This window comes from Biomphalaria glabrata, chromosome 4 (genome assembly GCF_947242115.1).
Source record: "Biomphalaria glabrata chromosome 4, xgBioGlab47.1, whole genome shotgun sequence".
In the NCBI taxonomy this organism is placed as follows: Eukaryota; Metazoa; Mollusca; class Gastropoda; family Planorbidae; genus Biomphalaria; species Biomphalaria glabrata.
In genome coordinates, this window is record NC_074714.1 from 10,200,974 (window position 1) to 10,222,968 (window position 21,995).

A 21,995-nucleotide genomic window follows, 5' to 3' on the forward strand; every position below is an offset into this window, starting at 1 on the left:
TGTCTTTTTTTTCTTTCATTCCATTAATTCTTTCATTCTTTTGATCTCTTCACTCAATCTTTTTAATATTCCCTACTACCTAAGCTTTTATTTGCGTTTTCTTTTACCTCCGCTTCTCTATATTTATTACTGCCTTTATTTCCTTTACATTCTTTTTAAGAAATTACGTATAAATGTACTTCACATTCTGTTAATATTTCATCCAACCATGGAACTTGATCCAATCCCAATTTTCGTAGACACGGTAAACGCTATCAGCACATTATTTAAATGCTTATTTTTTAATTTAAAAAATGATCAAGGGTAGGCCAATCTGGCAAATGACCATCTTTTTTGTGTCCAACTTATTTATGGAACAACCAGATAGACCTGTTAACTACCTCACCATAAGATCAATTTTATTCAACAATCTCAAAGAGGAGTTCTCAACCAATGGGCATCAGGAAACACAGGCAGAGCTATGTACAAAAAATGACCATACCAAACAAACTGGACAGTAGTAACTTCCTCCCCCGCAAAGAGTAATCTACAATCCAACTAAAAACTGGACACGCACCTCTGTTAAATTACCATCTGAACAAAATAAATCCCACACACCTACCCCTTTGTAGACACTGCGCACACCATTATGAAACCGTAAACCACATCCTCTTTGAATGCCCCTTCCTAATCCACCTTAGGCAGACCCTACTACCACTACAGCCCAACATAACCAACACCCTGTACGGCAGTGCTGAACAACTGAAGAGAACAGCACACTATTTTTCCTTGGCACAGTCTGCAAAAGAGCTTACAGCTCAGCAGCAAAAAGCTGGCTAGAAGGAGAAGAAGAAGTGTCCAACTTATCGGAATATCTACTGATCTAGGTCTACATATTTAACTAATTTATGAAAGTATCTGAGACTCAGCAAACAAATTTTACTTTAGGCTCAAAATATATTTTTTAAACATTTTATTACACCATATCATGAATATGCACTATTTCTATAGTTAGTGAAATTATGAGAGTCAGGCGATTATTGGATTCAGAAAACAAATTCCACTAGATTCTTAGAATGTAGGTACTGGGGAAAGCATCACTTAACTAAATATACAAGTCTATGTTTTTTTATGTGCCACGGAATGAATAATCTTCGTTTAAGCGTAAAAGTGTAAAATAATAGGTGAAATGTCTGATGTAATAAAAAATGTGAAAACGTTACTGCTGAATGTTGTTTAGGGGTAATAAGGCTTCAATGCAAATGTGATTATGTAATGTTAAAGAAAAGTGGTAGAATCATCTTACAAAACAAACTAGCGAGTAAGATGGATGGCCCTGTGAATAGTTCTAGCACAGATAGGGAGGCCTACTATAGGCCTATTAAATATGTTACGTTCTGTCTTATCATACGTTTTCTATTCAATGTTTGTTTTATTATTTTTGTAACAGGAAAAATAGTTAATATTTATTTTATTGTAAATCTATATCCTTTGCAAAGATATTTTTCTAAAAAGAAGGATGTCAATATGTTACTTTATCTTGTAGACATATGACCCAAGAATGTGTCTGCAACGTTGTAGGCCTACGTTTATGTAACATTGTTGATTAAACTATGTGTATCTGTAGATTGGCAGTTGGCGTTTTACTTGTTTAAAATTATTTCTTATATTTAAAACTTTATTAATAGTAATAGGTCTGAAGTTGTTTTTTTTAAGGAACGTCTGTAATTTATAAGTTCTTCAGTAGGCCTAACTGAGGAGGACGTAGGTAGACTTTTCCAGATCACTATCGAAAGACAATTGAATGGCAGAACCGGTATGTCGACTGCAGCTATGGAATGATTGTAAGGAGTCTGGACGAACACAACTTATATAACTTAACTAAATCTCTTTGGGTCTCCTCTATGTTAGCAAGACATTGACAATACACGCAAGCTATAATCTTAAGTGCCAAAGCTTTTAACTGGCCCGCCTGTGCAGCCTACTCGACTTTAACGTCAGGTCAAACAGGCCAAGACAGGCTGTTGACAAGTACCACCATGGACATAATTTTTACATCGTCATGGAAAGATATCTCACGTCGTTTGAACTTGTCACACGAATATGGATTCAAGCAGAATTCCTAGTGTGGTACGATGCTATGTGGTCTGGCCCCAGTCTTTGACGTAACCGAATCATTGATCGCAATAAGGTCTGCTTATCGATGCTATGTGGTGTACTGGCCTCAGACTTTGACGTAACTTGATCGGAATTAAGTCTGCGTATCGATGTAAAGTTTTTGTAGACGAACATTTTGCTAGGATGTAGACACAGACGGCCTTATTGACACTACGCGTGCCCTGGGCGAGTGTCATGTGAGACCCAGCATATTTATATGATGGGCTGACGTGGACAAAAAGAATATCGAACCATTTAATCTAGTTGTTTAGTTTTCATTGCGATCAAGAACATATGCAATATGTAAACCCTACTAAGTAGGCCCTAATAATAATTACTATCTTTTACCTATCCCTTAGTCTGATGGACAGTTGGGGCACAACATTTGATCTGTTGCCCGTCTATCTCCATTCCTGTCTTTCGCTTTGACTAGAATCTCTACCAATGATAGGCCCGTCCATTCTTTGATGCTGTCTTCCCATCTTGTTTTCTGTTTGCCTCTTTTTATTTTCCCTGGTACTGTTTCTTGAAGGAAGGACCAGTTTATGTTGTCACCAGTTCATCGTGGGGCTCAATTGGACAAGATATAGGTTAGGCCTAATAGGCCTACAACGAACAACTATGTTGAGCAGATATGATTGGCAGAATATTTTAATAATTATATTCAATGTGACTATAATTGAAATTGTTGAACCATTTTATGATGAGTTAAATGGTTATACAGTTGAAAAATATTATTAAGATTGTTATATGGTTCAGAACTTCAGGTCCACTATTTAAAAAAAAAGAAAAAGAAACAAAACAAAAAGTAGCCTAATTTTAAAAACGACATGATGATGCCTCTGTTATAATGATTGCGGTAATCGAAGGAAATGAAGGAGAGTGGGTGTTTATATTGGGGTTAGAGTGTCTGTAAAGTTTATAAAACCAAAACTTGAAAAAGAAAAAAAAAAGTAACAATCAATAAACTCTTATATAGCAGGCTTGAAAACGAAAATCTGGAGTAAAAATAACACTGAGGGTGGAGTTTCAGTCTAATTTTAAAAAATAAAATAGAATTAAACTTTTTTTTCCCTAAAAATTAGACCTCCCTATTTAAAAATCTTAACCAACAGTTGTATTTTTAACTGACGCTCTTGCTTCTCGTAGGAAGTCAATAACTATCTGCCGTACAATAGCGTGCTCAAAACATAGACCTATGCATTGTAGCCTCCATTTAGGTTATTGTGGCATCTTTACAATCCTCAGAAAACGCCGCCTGCGCTGGCTTGGTCATGTCCGCCGAAGGAGAATGATCGTATTCCCAAGGTCATCCTATAAGGACAACTCACCAGAGGCACAAGAAAAACTGGTCGTCACCACCTCCGATAAGTGGATGTAATCAAACGGGATCGCAAAGTTTAGTTAGACATATCCCTGGAACACACTACATGTGGAGAGAGATGGAGACTGCCTAGGCTCTGGGAGAGAAGCGTGCCAAACGAAAAAAATGCTTATTCCTCTACCTGACTCTTACCACCAAAGCGAATGTCACATTTTAACCTGCTTTGAATGTGGACGGCATTGTCTCTAGAATAGGGTTCTACGGTCTAATATAAAAAAAAAATGTTCTATGAGATGAAGAAGGCCAACTATTTAGTTTTTTTTTTTTTAATAATTAAAAAGTATTTTCTATGTCCTTTTGACTTTTAAAAAATAACGTAGTGTGAATTTAGTAGACTCGGTAAATTAAAAGTAGTCTAGTCAATATTTAAAAAAAAAAAAGATTACTAAAAAAAAGCTCTCAATGCTTTACATGATTATATGTATTAATATATGTCTATGGTTTTAATGCATCATCCATAACTTCTGTAAATTTAAAACAAAAACGTAGAGTTCTTTTGTCGAGATTCTAGACCTTGATCTAAATTATTCTAAATCAGTACATATATTGGCTAGACGATCTAGATTAGTCCTAGATCTCTAGAAATCTAAATACCATTTTGATCGCACAGTTAGGAAACCACGAAACTACCTGGCAATACTGTTGATTACATTTAACAAAGATGGCTGCTCCCTGTGTTGAACTACCTAAAGGAGGCTTTTCTTTCGATAATTGTGCTAGGTATTAATACATTTTATTATTTATATTACATTTCAATATTCCATTTCATAAAAAAAAAATACAAGCTTCAATTTTATACACAGCAAACTAATGAAATCCTTATCTTTCAATGAGAATCAGTTGACTAATTTTTAAAAGCTAGCATTGCTAAGCAAATTTGGCATTCGCTTCGGCTTCGGTGAGTAACACTATAGTTCACTATAGTACTAGTCACTAGTAACAGTGAGTGAGAGTGAGACCACTGAGTTCTGAATACAAATGAAATTACAATGGTCATCATCAGAAGGATTGGTAATCATGATCGTGAAATGAGGGCAGTAGCCCAGACTAGAAGCATATTTATTTTATTAATAACTAGATCTAGATTTATAATAGATTTTATAATTATATTTTTAATACTTATACTTATATATTATATAGTGTATATAGATTATAGTTACTTATAGTATAATATACTAGGGGCAATTTCCGCAATGAGCGTCAATATTTACAAACTGCAACTGTTGCCAGATTGGCTTGGTTGGTTACCGATAAATTAGATATATACCACTCAAACCAAAAAATAAAATAAAATGAGTTCTCTTTTGTTGCCAACTATAAAATATAGTTCTGAAAAAGTTCGATAGCGTTTGAAAATGTAGATCTATTTTATTTAAACAACCCATACATTTACTAGATCTAGTGCAAATTATAGAGCAAATGTAGATTATTTCTAGATCTAATTTTTTTTTGTAATGATTTTTTTTTCTTTACTCTTAAGAATTAATATGTCTTAATAAAATGTTAAGGATCTGTCTTTGTGTTTTTTTTGTTTTTTTTTAATTTCTGTTATATGTTGATGCATTATTTCATTAGCACGTGAACGTGTGTATGGTACACTGGTACTGGTATGTTTATTATTAAAATTGGATTTATTTATTTTTTCTTTACAAGAGTACAGTATAGAAGACTTGCGTCAACAGTTACTGACAACACTCAATAGTTTCAGATAGATGTAGATAAGACTTATAGGCTAGTAGGCCAATTTAGATTTCAACTTTATTTAATTTAAATCGTAATCAAAATATTACTAAATAGATCTATTTAAAATGTAATCATTAGTCCATATATAGATCTAGATGGTATTTAAATTGGTTTTTTTCTTTCACACAAACACACACACACACACAAATCTAAACCTAGTATGATAGATCTATACATTTTTTTTATTGATCTATGCCCACTACTGTATGTAAGGGGCAAACTTGGAGATGTCTGACATGGCTAAACACATGTGCCCCATTCTGCTGTTAGGGGTTAGCATGGGCTCAATTAAGGGGCACTGATGAAACCCATGTGGGGCCAGTAAGAGGGGTGATCATTGAGGGGCCTGAAAGTGCTTAATTTATGGGCACCATCTGGGGAACAAACATTGACCCAAAACAGGTGCCCTTAGGGTTGAGCTTGGGCTCAGAAAGTGGCACAGATTGAGAAAGCTGAAAGAGCTGTAACTCATGGGCTCTATTTGGGGGATGAAAATTGGCCCAAACAATAGGGGTCCTTAAGGGTGAGTTTGGGCTCAGATAGGGTCCCAGATGAATTCAGGATAAAAGCCATGCGGGGCCAGTAAGAGGGGCGAACATTGAGGGTTAAACACATGGGACCCATTTAGCGATTAATGTTAGATTAAAAGGGTGCCCTGAAAGGTGAGCCTTGGCTCAGATAGGGGGGTCGGATGAATTTCGGATAAAACCAAGTAAGAGCGTCGAACATTGAGGGGCCTGCGAGGGCTAAAAACATGGCCCCCATTTTGGATCATCATTGTTCAAATGGGGGTCCTTAAAGGGTGATTGTGGGCACTATCATGGGGCCCAGATGGAGCCCTAGTGGAGGCCAGTAAGGAGCAAACTTCAAGGGGCCTCAAAGGGCTAAACACAATGGCCCTAATTGAAGGCATACGTTGACCCAAGCAGGCCCTTAGGAGTGAGCTTGGGCTCAGGGGGCCCAGATGAAACCCTTTTAGGGACAGTAAGGGGGCAAACATTGAGAAGCCTAAAAGTGCTATAACTCATGGGCTCCATTTGGGGGATGAAAATTGGCCCAAAAAACAGGGGTCCTAAATGGTGAGTCTGTGCTCAGTTAGGGGGCCCAATGAAGGCCTGATAAAACCGGTGGGGACAGTAAGAGGGGCGAACATTGAGGGGTCTGAAAGGGCTAAACACATGTGACCCATTTAGGGATTAATATTGGTCCAAAAGGGTGCCATTAGGGGTGAACTTGGGGTCGGGGGACCCAGATGAAACCCTCATAGGGCCAGTAATGGGGCAAATATTGAGAAGCCTGAAAAGGCTACAACTCATGGGCTGCATTTGGGGGGTGAAAATTGACCCAAACAACAGGGGTCCTAAATGATGAGTCTGGGCTTAGTAGCACAGTTAGGGGGCCCAGATAAATTCCGGTTAAAACCCATGAGGGGCCAGTAAGAGGGGCAAACATTGAAGTCCTGACAAAACTGAAGTGGGGACAGTAAGAGGGGCGAACATTGAGGGGTCTGAAAGGGCTAAACACATGTGACCCACTTAGGGATTAATGTTGGCCCGAAAGGGTGCCTTTAGAGGTAAGCCTGGGCTCAGTAAGTTGGCCCAGATGAATTCCTGATAAACAGACATGGGGCCATTAACAGGGGAAAACATTGAGGGGCCTGAAAGGGCTAAAGACATGGGCCCTATTTCGGGGGTTGATCGTCGCTCAAATGGGGGCCCTTAAAGAGCGATTCTGGGCACAATCAGGGGGCAAAGATAAAGCCCTAGTGGAGGCCAGTAAGGGACAAACTTTAAGGGGCCTGAAAGGGCTAAACACAATGGCCCCAATTCATTGGCGGATCCAGGGGGGGAGGTAGGAGCAATCGCCCCCCCCCCTCAGCTCCCCCACCCCTTCGGGAACGAATTTTAGTAAAGAAATCACACAATCTGTGTACGAATTTATTAGTTATGTTAATAATATATACTAATTAATTATTTTTCAACCTGCTTCTAGATTATTTCGCCCCCCCCCCCCCCCCCCCCCCCCCCCCCCCATTTAGTATGTTGGCCTATCTGGTGGGATGGGGAGTTGGCGATGGCATAAACTTTCGATCTGGGGGGGGGGGGCGTTCTAATTTATTTGTAGAAATCACAGCTTGGTAACAGAATCAATTAAATATCTATATAATTAAAATTAAAACACCGATCTTTATATTATGTCGTTCCCCTGTTAGCCGGTGGGGTGGGGTGGGGCGAAGACATCCTTTTTTTTTAAAGTCTAAGCCCACTAGAGACGTTTGCGAGGCGTTAACTTGATTTGCGACCTTACCGCGCCATTAGCTTTATGACCTTCAATCTTTCTAAGGCTTTTTGTCGTACTTCTTACAAATGATCAGACATAACCAGCTTAGGATCCAGGGCCGTGGGTCCGATTCAAGCGTGGTCCCATCAATTTTTAGATTTATGGCTGCTTGGTGGATGTCTTTTCCCAATGTGAATAGGGTCTGAACTGGGGTTTTTTAGTACAATTTATTTCCATTTTCCACATACGGGTAAAGAACGAAATCGTGACGAGGTCACGTTGGATTTCCGCCTTGAGAGCTGCAGCGGATATCCCGGTCTGCCAGATTAGCAGGTCATCAGCGAAGAGCAGAGATCAACATTTCAATCGTTCTATCAAATTGTTTATATAGACTAAGAAAAGCGTTCATAATAAGCGTACATAATGATAATGATGAGCCCTGCGGTAAACCTTGCTCAAGTATTCTTTTGCGAGACACGCTAGATCCGTACGTAGCGTGACTGGACTGTCCTGTCTGTTAGGAAGTTTTTTAGTCACCGATACATATTTGAGCATACTCCGAGGTTCATTCATTTTAGTAATAATCCTTGTCTCCAAACTCTGTCATAGGCTTAAGATCTAAAAATACTGACAGTGTCAATTCGCCCTTGCGTCTTACCGTACCTCTCGGGAAACCGTCAGCTACTGACTGCATAAACACCATCGCTTGATCATTTGCACTTTTATGTTGCCTGAACCCGCCCTGTTCAGGTGCGATGATTTTGCTTTCTTCCAAGTACCACATGAGTCTTCTGTTTATCACTCTTGCAGCTATTTTCCCTACAAACGATGTTAGGGATATTGGTCTATAGCTGTCAGGTCGGTCGGCCGCATTTCCTATCGTGGACTATCGTGGCCACTTTCCAGGCCTTTGGTAATTTCCCTTACGTCCAGGTCCGATTGAGCAAGTCGCATAATTTACTTTGCACTTTTTAATTATAATTTCCCGACAAAGTAGGGCATACTTAGGCTATATATAATGTGTATAAAAGTACCGGACTTATTTAAGTGAAGGTCCTGAATAGCATTTTTGTTGTGGTCTCTATCTTCTTCAGCATTAGTAGTTCTAAAAGTATGCCATATTTGCAGAGAAAGAGAGTACTTTAACATTTATTTTCCATCACAAAAAATCAGCAGCTTATTATAATTATTGCATAATTTGTGCATATGTTAAATTTAAGAGATTTTTTTCACGCCATTTTTTTGGCGGCGCTATTTTGCTCCCGCTATTTTGTCGGGGAGCCGCCACCGACACATACATGCTCTCATATTTAGGGCCCGTAAATATTTCCGATCGTGTAAATCAGGGGTGGGCAACCTTTTTGTATCGAGGGCCGCATTAACAAAATTTTTGGAATGGGGGGCCGCATATATATATATATATATATATATATATATATATATATATATATATATATATATATATATATATATATATATATATGTGTGTGTGTGTGTGTGTGTACTTACAACTTAGAAAAATACGCTAGTTAACTGTATAATGTCTTTTAATTCATATTTATACTGTATTATACATTCACTTTTCCTTTTTTTTCACATTCTAAATTGAGGAATTACTAGAGTTAGCAATTTCTGAAACCAATTTAACGATTATTTTTTAAATTTGCTATTGTCTTTTCATATTGCAACATTTCACCACAAATGTACAGTTGTACTTAATGTGAGGAATTTAACTATTTACACTCGTGCGTAATGTTCCTGAATTGTGGAACTAGCTTTCTAGTTGTTATACTTGTGACTGCTGTCAAATTATATGTCATAGAAACCCAAATCTTTTTTTTTTCGTAGACCCCTTGGAAGTCTTCGTGGACCTCTTTGGGAAGAATGAAGGGTCATAATGTAATAGGGATTAATTATGGACACCTCACACGAATGGTGAAGTGGGGGGGGGTGAAACCCCGAATAAAAAAGCCTGAGTTTGGGCCAACGTTCATCCCCTGAATGGAGCGCGTGTATTTAGCCCTTTCAGGCCCCTCAATGTCTGCCTCCATCACTGGCCTTATGTGGGTTTCAACAGGGTGTTATCTGGGACCCCTGACTGAACACAGACTCACCCTAACGGCCCCCATTCATCCTCCAAATAAGCCCATCTCTTTGCCCCCATCACTGGCCTCACGTAGGTTTCATCAGGGCTTTATCTGGGCCCTCCGATTAAAGACAGTCTCATCCCTAATGGCCCCCATTCATCCTCCGAAAAAGGCCCGTGTTTAGCCCTTTCAGGCCACTCAATGTTTACACTCATCACTGGCCCCTTGTGGGTTTCAGCAGGGTGTTATCTGGGCCCCCTAATTGAGCACAGACTCACCCATTCATCTTCTAAATGAGGCCCATTTGATTAACTCTTCAGACAACTCAATGTTTGGCCCACACTGGCCCCATGAAGGTTCCCTCAAGGCTTCACCTGGGCCTTCTAACTTAGCCCAGGGCGTCCATTTGGACCAATGTTCATCCCCCAAATGGGGCCATGTGTTTAGCCCTTACAGGCCCCTTATTGTTTGCCCCATACTAGCCCCAAGAGGGATCATTCAGGGCTTCATCTAGGCCCCCTGATCCTTAATCCTTAAGGTCCCTGTTTGAGCTTTCATTAATTGCCCCCAAAGGGCCAAGTACTTTCCCTTACTGGCCCCATACAGGTTTCATAAGGGGATTTACTGGGCCCCCCTAACTGAGCCCAGACTTATCCCTTAGGGCCCCCATGAGGATTCTATCAGGGCTTCATCTGGGCCCGTAACTGAGCCCAGACTTATCCCTAAGGGCCCCCATTTGGACTAATGTTCATCCCCCAGATGGGCCCCAAATGGGTTTCATAAGGGGATTTTCTGGGCCCCCTGACTGAGCCCAGATTCAGCCCTAAGGGCGCCCGTTTGGGCCAATGTTCAACCTCCAAATGGTGCCCATGTGGTTAGTCCTTACAGGCCCGTCAACGTTTGTCCTATACTAGCCTCATTAGGTTTCCATCAGGGCTTCATCAGGGCCCCCTGATTGCGCCCGTTTGGGCCAACGTTCATCCCCCAAATGAGGCCCATGTGTATAGCCCTTTTACGCCCCTCAGTGTTTGCCCCACAATGGCTCTATGAGGGTTCCAATAGGGTTTCATCTGGGCCCCATAACTGATCCCAGACTCAGCCCTAAGGACGCCCATTTGGGCCAATGTTCATCCCCCAAGTGGGGCCCATGTGGTTAGCCCTTACAGGCCCATCAACGTTTGCCCTATACTAGCCCAATTAGGTTTCCATCGGGGCTTCATCTGGGCCCCCTGATTGCGCCTGTTTGGGCCAACTTTCATCCCCCAAATGAGGCCCATGTGTATAGCCCTTTCAGGCCCCTCAGTGTTTGCCCCCCAATGGCTCTTGGAGTGTTCCAATAAGGCTTCATCTGGGCACCTGAATTGAGACCAGACTCAGCCATAAGGGCCCCCATTTGGTCGAATGCTCACCTCCCTTTCAGGCCCCTCAATGTGAGCCCTACACTAGCTCTATGAAGGTTCCATCAGGGCTTCTCTGGGCCCCCAAACTGAGCCTAGACTCAGCCCTAAGGATTCCCATTTGGGCTAATGTTCGCCTCCCAAATGGGGCCCATGTGTTCAGCCCTTTCAGGCCCCTAAATGTTAGCCCCACACTGACTCCATGAGGGTTCCATCAGGGCTTCATCTTAGCCCCCAAACTGAGACCAGACTCAGCCCTTAGGGCCCTCATTTGGGGCAATGTTCATCCCCAAATGGGGCCCATGTAGTTAGCCCTTTCATGCCTCTTAACATTTGCCCCATAATAGCCCCATTAGGGTTTCTATCTGGGCCCCTTCATTGTGCCTAGACTCGATCTTTAAGGGCCATGTTTGGGCTTTCATTAATTGCCCCCAAAGGGCCAATTATCTTTCGCCCTGTTGGGGCCCACAAGTCCTTCCCCTTACAGGCTTCGCAAGGGTTTCACAAAGGGATTTTCTGGGCCCCCTGACTGAGCCCAGACTCAGCCCTATAGGCGCCTGTTTGGGCCAATGTTCCTCCCCCAAATGGGGCCCATGTGGTTAGTATGAGCTGGAGCAGTTGGGGCCCTTACAAGGCCCAAAACCTTTGCTACAGAAAAACAGGGATCCACTCATCCAGCGTTGAAAAAAAAACGATGCTAAATATTGTCTATTGAGATTTTAATAGGCCCGAAGTCTAAAAGAAATATGATCACAATAATAATGTCCGTTTCAAGTAAATGTTGACAGCACCATAGGTGAAATAAAAATATAATGTCGTATTTTACTTATTTCAACATTATTCTAGACAGACATACAAGAAATGTTGCAGTAGTCCTAGATTTATTTAAATACAATATTGATCTCAACATTTTTTTATTTAAATGGTAATCAAAATATTACTAAATAGATCTATTTAAAATTTAATCATTAATCTCTATATAGACCAAGATGAAGGTGTATTTAAATTCAGTTCTTATCACACACACACTAACACACACAATCTACACCTATTATCTAGTCATAGTCTATATCAAATATTGCTCTCTTACATCTGTCTAGAATAATGTTTTTCCTCATCTAGATCAACTACTGTACCGGTATGTAATTATTATACTTATAATTTAATGTTGACTTCATTAACATTTGACTAGATAGACGTCCCGGTATGCGTACAGCTATTTAAATTCAATATTAATCTCAACTTTAACTCAGAAATATTACATGTTGACAGCACATTAAATTTTAATCCAAAAATTCTGCCCCTAGACCTAGTCTATATCAAATACAAATGCCACATCTAAATCCACTATTTTTCTGCAATCATTGTAACCAAGGTGTAATTAATAAGAATATATTTATTAATTATATAATAATATACTATTCTCTCCTCCCCCTATTCAAAACTACTGCTAGTAATAGTGTATATTCTTAGTTCTTAGCTATCCGTATTTACGGTCGGTATTTTATATAGGTCTGTGAGCTCTATTATTTCTATTAGTTTATTTTCTCTCTCTTCCTATCCGTGATTGAAGTCGGTATTTAAAAAAACAACTAGGTTATTCCCCCTTTTGATAATGCTTTTGGTCTTGATCCTGATCCTTGACAACGCAGAAAAAATGGCCAGGAGTGTAAATACCGACGCTCAATGCGGATATTGCCATACTAGGACTAGACTTATATTAGACCTCCTAGCCCTAGGGAGGTAAAATAAAAAAATTTTATCTTTGAAAAAACAATTTTTGTTAGATCTAGATTCTAGATTATATAGATCTAGTTATTCTAGTACATCATTAAAATACTTTATTAGAACTTTCCAATGATTTATAAATTATGACTGTATGTTTAACAGTTAATAGAAAGTTATGTTGTTTTGTTTTTGTTGTGGCATTTTGACCAAAAAATATTATAACTAACATTGATTGAATACAATGGAACGAGTGAGAGGAGATTTTGTCGCTGGGCTAGGCTGGGCAAGACACACCTCAGGTTAAAAGTTCTAAGTTGAAGTTGAGTTTCGTTAATGATAGATCTACTTAAATAAGAAATTTAGTAGTAGATCTAGTATAAGTAGTAAATTTCTTTTCTAGCTCAAAAAGCTGATTTCATTAGTCTTTATGAACTTTACTAGTTTGTAGTGTTAATATTGAAGGAAATTAACAAATTATTGGGTCCTACAAGAAATGTCAGATTAGTGTGGACAAAATGGCAGCGTTATGATGGCAGAAAAATACAAAATATTTAAAAACTTTGATCATATAGTCGGAAACAATATTCAGAAAATGCGCATGTAGATTCAAGTATTTTTATTAAAAAAAACTATATTAATGTGTGAAGAATATTAGGCCTTACATGCTGTTTTTTAATCAAATTTTTTTTTTTATAATATATAGACTGTACCTCAAAAACTGTACGTTTTCCGAGGGCTCAATGTTAACTGTATTTTCAACTTTGTAAACAAAGCACACTAGATATTGCAATAAAACTTAGTAGAATTATGGCCTGGCATATCTAACGGGAAAAAAGTTAATGTTTGAAGATTTTCCTTGCTAAACTGTATTTGTAAAATTAAAAAAAAAAAGTATTTTTCATAATAAATTAAAAAAACAACATTTATATAATTAACTTTTTAAAAAAAAATCATCATTAAGCACCATATAGTCCATTTTCTAAAGTAGTTGATAATATTTTCCTAAAACCTTTTTCATTCATTCATCAAGTATAAAATCAATTTCCAAGTAGAACCCGTGAGAACAAACACAAAAAATGTGATGTCTAAATTATCTGTCATTTTTTATTTCTGCACTTCCAGATTTTGTTTGCCTAACTATATAGTACAGTCTATAGACTTAGAGTATATATATATAGATAGATAGATATTGTGTATATATATAAATTGTATATATACATATATTATAATTATAGATCTATATTCATAAAGACATAAGATCTATAATGACTGTATATAAAAAAAATATATATAGATTCTATACTAAGTCTAAGATAGTAAGATAGAATCTAAAAATATTAAATATACATAAATACACTATTAAGACTAAGTCTGCTTTATTGATCCTTATGGAAATACATGGTGATTATAAAGCCTTGTTTTTTTTTAAAAAAAAAAACAGACTTTATTGACTATAGAGAAGAGATGCCAAGATAGTAATTAAAATGATTAGAAAAGTGTTTAACTTCTACTTTTACACTTATAATAATACACTTACTTGGACTCATTGTCAGATTTAGGTTTGGTAAGGTCTTAAGCTATTTTAGATATGGGGCCCCATGTAATCAACATGATAAGACAATTTATTCTTTTTTGCTTTTTCTTCAAAACAACAGATTATGTCACCTATACTATAGGTAAATCCAGCACTGCTGCTTAGATTTTAGTCTTCCTGTCAGGGCTCATAGTGCTCCTCAAATTAAAAAAAAAAAGGAAAGTCTACTAGAATCCTCAAATTCTTCTAAAATTTGCCTAGATTCTCTTAAAAATTTTTCCCAATAATATTTTAAAATATAATTTTGCTTATTTCTTTCTAAAAATTTTGAAAAAAAAAAATTAGCTTGTCTTGGCATTACAATCGCATGATTTGGCTGGCTGTGTTAATGGGCTGACCAGTCTTGCGTGTACCTCATATTTCACCTATTAGTGTGCCCTAGCCTGCATTCACCAGTCATTATTTTTTCTGCAGGCAGTGAAGAAATGTTTGTTTCCTCACGTTTCAACTGAAGACATGCTAGTTGTAGTCTGGATATTCTGTTTTATTATAAATAAGGATAAAAAAAAAACATAACCATTTGAACTTGTACCCAGTAAAAACAAGCCAACTCTGTAATAAGTCCAATGATTAACATTAAATGTATAGATTTTAATGATAAAAAAATCAATAAGATGATTGTGATTTCTTTCTTACAATTTGACATAGAAATGCAAGGCTTGAACAACTTGGTTTAAAGTTTCCAACAGCATATAAAACAGGTACAACTATAGCTGGAGCCATTTTTAAGGTTTGTATTGTTTGTAGTTCTGATTCAGTTTGTAATGTCATTGTATGCATTTTTTTTAAATTTTCACTCTTAATTTAGATATGTTAAACATGCAGTTTTTTGTAATTGTTTTATAAAATAATGTTTTTATTATTTAACATTTAATAATTACATAAGTAAATGATAAGTGTCATTCACAAAAAGCAATTTTAAATTTAAAAGTTTCACTTAGAATTAATTATTAGCCTTTATTCATGCAAAAGTGATTCTAATCAAGAAAAACTTGAGCGTTTCCAGAAATTATAAAAATAATTCTTCTTGTTTAATGGGGAACGCAAAGACTTTTTTCATTGGAAACAACATCATTGCAATGATTTTTTTTTTTTCATTTGAAATGAGCATTGCTACTTTATTAAATACACGGCACTGGGGAATACTGTTTGACCACATGATAAGGCTTAAGACTGAATATTACTGTCTTGATTGGGATATAAAATGAACTGTTGTTAGAAAAATTATTGAAAAAAAGATTAGCATTTCCATGCAATAGAGTATAGTTATATATACTTGGTTTTGTTAGAATGTCTTTTCCTGGTAACTAGTAAAATTGTTCAGATTTTTTAAAATTCTAACTTTTAGGATGGTGTTGTATTGGGAGCTGACACCAGGGCAACTGAAGATACAGTTGTTGCAGATAAAAACTGTGCTAAGATCCATTATTTGTCTGACAATATGTAGTAAGTAAATTACATGAATGTCTTTAAAGTCTTTGACATTTTATAATTTCATACTTTTTAGCAGCCCCCGAAAAAGGAATAGCTACTATTAGTTTTGTGAGGTCTCTGTCCATTCAATTTAGATCTCGTAAACTAGAAACGATATGGAAAATCCGACATCATGATATTTTAGACCTTTCAATGTTCTGACGCAACTGCTACTTTTTTCTTTTCTGAAAGCAATAAATTCAATTAAATTATTTTTTTTTCAATTTCTTAATTACTAAATTTAGTAATTTCTGTCATACTACCTATATTTACAAAATATGTTTACTTTTTTTTTTAAAGACAAAAATTTATTTAGCATGCATATAAGTGAAATATAATTCAAAATCAATTCGATTCTGATATTCTTTCTGAAAATTTTGAAACCTGCCTGAGTGGACCGCTTTGGGGGCCGAGTTTGTGTTTTGTCTTTGTAACCTTGTTTTTTTTTTTCATTTTGTTAACATCAAAATATTTTTTTCTTAGTTGCTGTGGAGCTGGCACAGCTGCAGACACTGAAATGACAACACAATTAATCTCAGCTGAACTTGAGCTACATAGATTAAACACAGGCAGGGTACCTAGAGTAGCCACAGCAAATCGTCTACTTAAGCAGATGCTTTACAGGTTTTTATAATCTTTTAATATAAAGATGCCAATGTTTAGATCAATCGTACACCACCATTTGGTTTTTAAGGATGCCCCTGATACCAACCAACTCAAATGTGTACCTGAAAAATGTTGGGAAATTAAAAGCAATAGGTCGTTGTGCTCATTAACAGTTGGCTTAGAAACAGATGAGTTTTACATCATCTTTTCCCCGTAGGTCACAAGTAGTGAAAGGGGGGCCTTTTTTGTTTAAACTGAACATATCTATTTTTTCAATTTATTCATATCTACCATTAATTTCTTTATATTGTTGACATAATCTATGGCTAGAACATAGTTAAATAATAAAGTTTTAAAAATTGTTTTTTTTACAGTTTTTTTTATATGGGTTGATATTAAATGGACAGAAGTTTTATCCTGCAAGAAATCACACTTTGATTGTTTCAAAAAGAATTAGTGTTACACATGTTAACATTCTTTGAGTTTACTAGAACAGACCTGCCTACCGTTACGCAAAATACGCATTGAACCCGTCGCGTTACGCTTTTCGTATCCTTTTTTCCCCCCTCTCTTGACTAGCTTACGAGCGGTCACGGAGGTCACGCTAAGCCGTTTTGTTTTGTTGGCCGGAAGGGGGAACAGAAAAGGTGGGGGAACACATTGTGTCCAGATCTATACGTTGATTGGTTCTTAAAAGCAATTAGATTTAGTCTAGAAATGAAGAACGCGAGAGTGAGGGAGTGGCGGGTTGGTACCAGGTTGGTACCGTCAGTTAGCTGATATACCAACGTGACTTTTTTTTTTGTAAGTTCGTTAGTAGAAATTAATTATGTTGAATCCCTGATTCCCGTATTCATTTGTATAGAAAAAAATATCAAAGTGCTATCGATCCAAAACACATTGAGTGACATTGTAGATATCTAGTCTAGATCTAGATCTGGATTCTAGATCTAGAATCTAGATAACTTGTTATACAGGAATAGATCTAGCTAGACATTACGATTGGTGATTACGTTATGTCATGAGTCTCTACATTAGTCTACAATCTAGATCCAATTTAGTTGCAGCATGATTTAGATTGACTAGATCTAGATCGATAACATCTACTACCATCTAGTCTAGATCTAGACTAGATTAAATTCTTAGTCATATTATAGAATAGATCAAGGATGAAGGTGGGCTTACGAAAGTTTGGAGTAGACCTACGTTTGTAGCGGATCCACGGCATCGGTAACACTCTTGAGCCCAGATGTAGAGTAGATTATATTCATTATATAGACATAGATCCAAATCTAGTCTAGATATCATCTCTATTGTCGTATTGATTTAGATTGTAGATCTAATCATGACATCTAGATCTAATATTATATATATTAATATATATAATATATATATATATATATGACAAAATAGTGGTTCGCGTAAGTGTTACGCATTCTGGTGCCAAAATACGCATTTTGACCATCAGCGTTACGCATTTGGACTTTTTTTGGTAGGCAGGTCTGCTAGAAGTTGATAATTTACTGGAATTTACTAGATTTGTGGCAAGGTCCTGAAATAAATGTTACCAGGAGCTTCTTATGGCATTGTATTGAGTCCAATATTTTGCCACATCTAATGTAGACAAAGCATTTGTTCCCTGGGGGTATATTTAAGTTTTCTTTTTTCTGGCTGTTACAGTCTTCTGCAAATGTTTTTCTTTGGGTCAGGGGCTATATTAGACATAATAATTCTTCTGTTATTTCAATCAATTTAACTTTATTTATTGAAAATCATTGCATTTGGAGAAAGTTGCTGTGCCTGTACATATTACATACTGACTTCAGTTTAAAGTTCAAGTTATTGTTTCATCCTTTTTTTATTATTTAAATACAAATAAATGTGGAAATAGTTTAGTCACATGCTTTACACACTATTGCAACCATAATGTCTATATTGTCTGTAAAACATTTTTTTTTAACAATCTATTACTAGAAACAAGGTGTAAACATTTCTTTGTTCCTATCTTTTTAGATACCAAGGTCATATTGGAGCAGCACTTGTTTTAGGTGGTGTGGATGTTACTGGCCCTAATCTGTATAGTATTTGGCCTCATGGTTCCACTGACAAGCTACCATATGTTACGATGGGTAAGTTATAAATTATTGGATTAGGTTGATCTGACTAAAACAAAATGACATGGTCCTTGTTCAATTCCTTTTTTTGTTTTTTTTTATGGAAGTAATTATTTGTTTACTTAACCTTTCAAAAATAAAAATATTTTGTTTATAGAACTTTTATTCATTGTCAGTAATATCAAAGGAAGAACTATTTGGCATGCATTATGTTTCAAGTAATTAAATGAACTGGTAGAATAACAACCTTATATTTTTTAAATTATTTTTTCTTATTTAGGTTCAGGCTCTTTGGCAGCAATGGCTACTTTTGAAGACAGATTCAAGCCTGACATGACTGTGAGAAAATGTTGTTTTTTTTTATTTAAAAAAGGCTGCTGTTAAATAATGTTGCATTTAGTGTCATTGGACTCTACTAGACACGTTATTCTATGCAAGTGATAGGCCAAAGCTTTTCCTTATTTCCCATAGAAAACTTCTAGCTGTAGCTTTCTGAATGAAAAGCTTAGCCATTCTTTTAGTTGCTTTATCAACACTTCTTTTTTATTTCTCAATGATTTCCCAAGAAAGATGATAATTTTGATCATTGCCTCAGAAGGACAGTCTTGTTTTTGCATTCTGAACGAAGTATCTGTATTTATAATACTTTTTCAGTTGCCTAGCTAACAATGTTTGTTCAACATAATGCCTAAAATTATATACATCCTCATTTTAAAAAATATTTTTGCTTGGAAATAAATGATGATGATGCCCTTGTTAGTTATAAATCATTTTTCAATTCTATTTTTTTTCTATTTCACAAGTGTTGATTATTTAGAAACGCCATTAAAGAATTTGATCATTTAGGTAGTTAGTGCTGTAAATTTGTTGTATAAGATTCTCCCATGCTCCTTAAGAATGCTCTGGTCCAATGTCTTTTTGTGGAGAGAGGTGGTATCTGGGTAAATGTTTCTTTGCTGCCTGTAGGTAACTTTAAGGTTTATACGGACGGATCAACGAGAGAAGTCCAAGGCAGAACAAACTCGGGCTATGGAGCGGTAGTCAGTTTCTCCGGTGTAGCAGAAAGCGACGAACTAATAGGCCCATGTGCAATTACATTGCGGGATTGGAAGGTATCAAAAATGCCCTGGAGCATATTGAAAGACGTTTAGAGGAAGGGACTGCGGCACTGGCCAATGTAACTCTTTACAGACTCTCTTTCCTACCTGTAAGCTCTCGAGAGCCCAGAGAGATGGCCTACACAACTGGCAAAAACCATGGCGTGCGTGGAGCGCCTTGAAAGGAAATATCAGGTACGTATGGTGATGCAATGGATTCCATCGCACTGTGGAATCAGAGGAAATGTGAGAGCTGACAGTTTGGCGAAGCTAGGAATGCTTCTAGACCCACCAGAGGAGCCGCAAACACATGATAGTGCAAAAGCGAGGATTTGTGAATGGATCAGGTCCCAATGGTACAACAGCTGGGACCTTTGTAGCACATGACGGGAAGTCTGGAAAGTTCTCAATTACGCCCAAACAGAAACAATGAGTGGTGGCAACTAGACTGAAAGGAGCAAGCAATCTTGACATGATTTTGCGCTGGACACTGTCTGATAGGAGCCTACTTCGCTAGGATCCGGGAGAATCAGGATCCCAGATGTGGACACTGCCACGCACAAGACGAAACTGTGGAACACATCCTCTACTAATGCAGGGTGCTCAGAAACACATTCAAAGATACAACTAGTCTTGAAATAGATAGAACTGGTGCATGCGGGGGTCTCGCTTTGTACGTAGACAAGCAGACCTTATAGAACACTGTCAGATACCTGGACCGTGCTGTAAGGGATTAATCCCAGTATGCAGCCTTAGTGCATGGAGGCTTACAAATGGTGCTCAGCAAACAAAACTCAACTTGAATTTTCTAGTCTACATTAGGAATCTAGCTCCCTCTAGCCAAATAGTTTATGTCACAGTCATTTCTAATTTAATGTTCATGACATTTTTGACATACTAAACAAGTCAACAAGAGCTAAATGGGAGAGCTTATGTCAGCAAGTCTTTGGTAGTTAACAACTAATACTAAGTAAATTTCCTTTTTTATTACAAAGCTTCTATCAACTCACTTTGTCTGTCTGGATGGAATCTTTGAAACATTATTTCTCCCACTTCCCTTTACCAGATCAAGTTGAAACTTAGCATACAATTATTCATTGTTGACAACAACACATAAAGCAATTAAAAAATATTTAATCAATTAGTAGTAATTAATTAATTATGTAGGAAATGTACTAAGATTAAGGAAATCAGATTTGTTTAGAGAATTAGGTCTAGATCTATAAAAAAATTTAAAACATGTTTGATTCAACAACAAATTTTTCTATTTCACTCCATATAAGATTTTTTTGTTCTTTTTAAAGTATTTAATATTTTACTTGATTTTAACATAATTGGGTTTTTTTTAAGTTATAAGTCAGTTTTACTTAGTGTTTGAAAAAAAAAAGTCATTGCATTTAACAAAAATTGATTTGATTTGTATCCACTAGAGGGAAGAGGCAATGAAGCTTGTCCGTGATGCTATAGCTGCTGGTATCTTCAATGATCTGGGATCTGGCAGCAATGTGGACTTGTGTGTCATCACTAAAGATAAAGTGGAGTATATACGGCCATATGAAGTAGCTAATATAAGGGGAGTCAAGTAAGTATTCATCTTACGTCTGTAGTGCTTTACAATTTTTATGCGATTGGGACTCTAGTAATCATTATAGAAAATGGGAGAGGAAGGCTTTTTTATTTGTTTAGCCTGGTTTATTTTATAATTGGGTATTTTTAAATCATTGAATAGACTTATCAGAAAATTGTTTTTAAAAGCATCAATATATTATCCCTATTTTTATAGGACTGCTGACTATAAATTAATTTTTATTTACTTAATAATAAAATTATACTATTTAATGTCATATTTTAAGTCCTCTCTTTGAAGTGTATTGTAAATTGTAATAGTCATCATGAATATTAGATTGTTAGAAACAAATCCTATTCTACAATGTTTTGAAATGAGACCCAGTATAAAATCTCAGTAAGATATTAATAATATGATTCAATAGTTGCCTAAAGTTTTAACTGAGCTATTCATGAATCAATGGCTATATTCACAGACAAAGAAGCTATAGATACCAACGCGGAACTACAGCCATTCTGTCATCGGAAGTAAAGAAACTGGATTTAGATGTATTTGGAACCGAAGTCAAGCATCAACCTATGGACACCCAGTAATCACTTGTAACATGTTTTAATAATTTCAATGTTCTAACATTCACTTTTTATCATTTGAAACAGTTTGTTTCAATAAGGTTTGAATTCTTCTACTCGAAATAATATTGTATCATTATCATGATTCGAATGATTGGTTGTAAACTATGGCAATGATCAATAAATTGTTGAATCATTTATCTTGCTTTGAATTTTGTTT

General features: G+C 36.6%; 1 protein-coding gene across 1 annotated transcript; it reads left to right on the forward strand.

The window, feature by feature from the left end:
- Nucleotides 1-4,098: 4,098 nt before the first annotated feature.
- LOC106056550 (proteasome subunit beta type-7-like) lies at nucleotides 4,099-21,973 on the forward strand. The gene is made up of 8 exons (XM_013213340.2): nucleotides 4,099-4,240; nucleotides 14,998-15,079; nucleotides 15,698-15,795; nucleotides 16,306-16,446; nucleotides 18,442-18,557; nucleotides 18,823-18,881; nucleotides 21,070-21,221; nucleotides 21,682-21,973. The coding sequence occupies exons 1-8, from the start codon at nucleotides 4,182-4,184 to the stop codon at nucleotides 21,797-21,799; spliced, it is 825 nt and encodes a 274-aa protein (XP_013068794.1). The 5' UTR covers nucleotides 4,099-4,181; the 3' UTR covers nucleotides 21,800-21,973.
- Nucleotides 21,974-21,995: the final 22 nt, after the last annotated feature.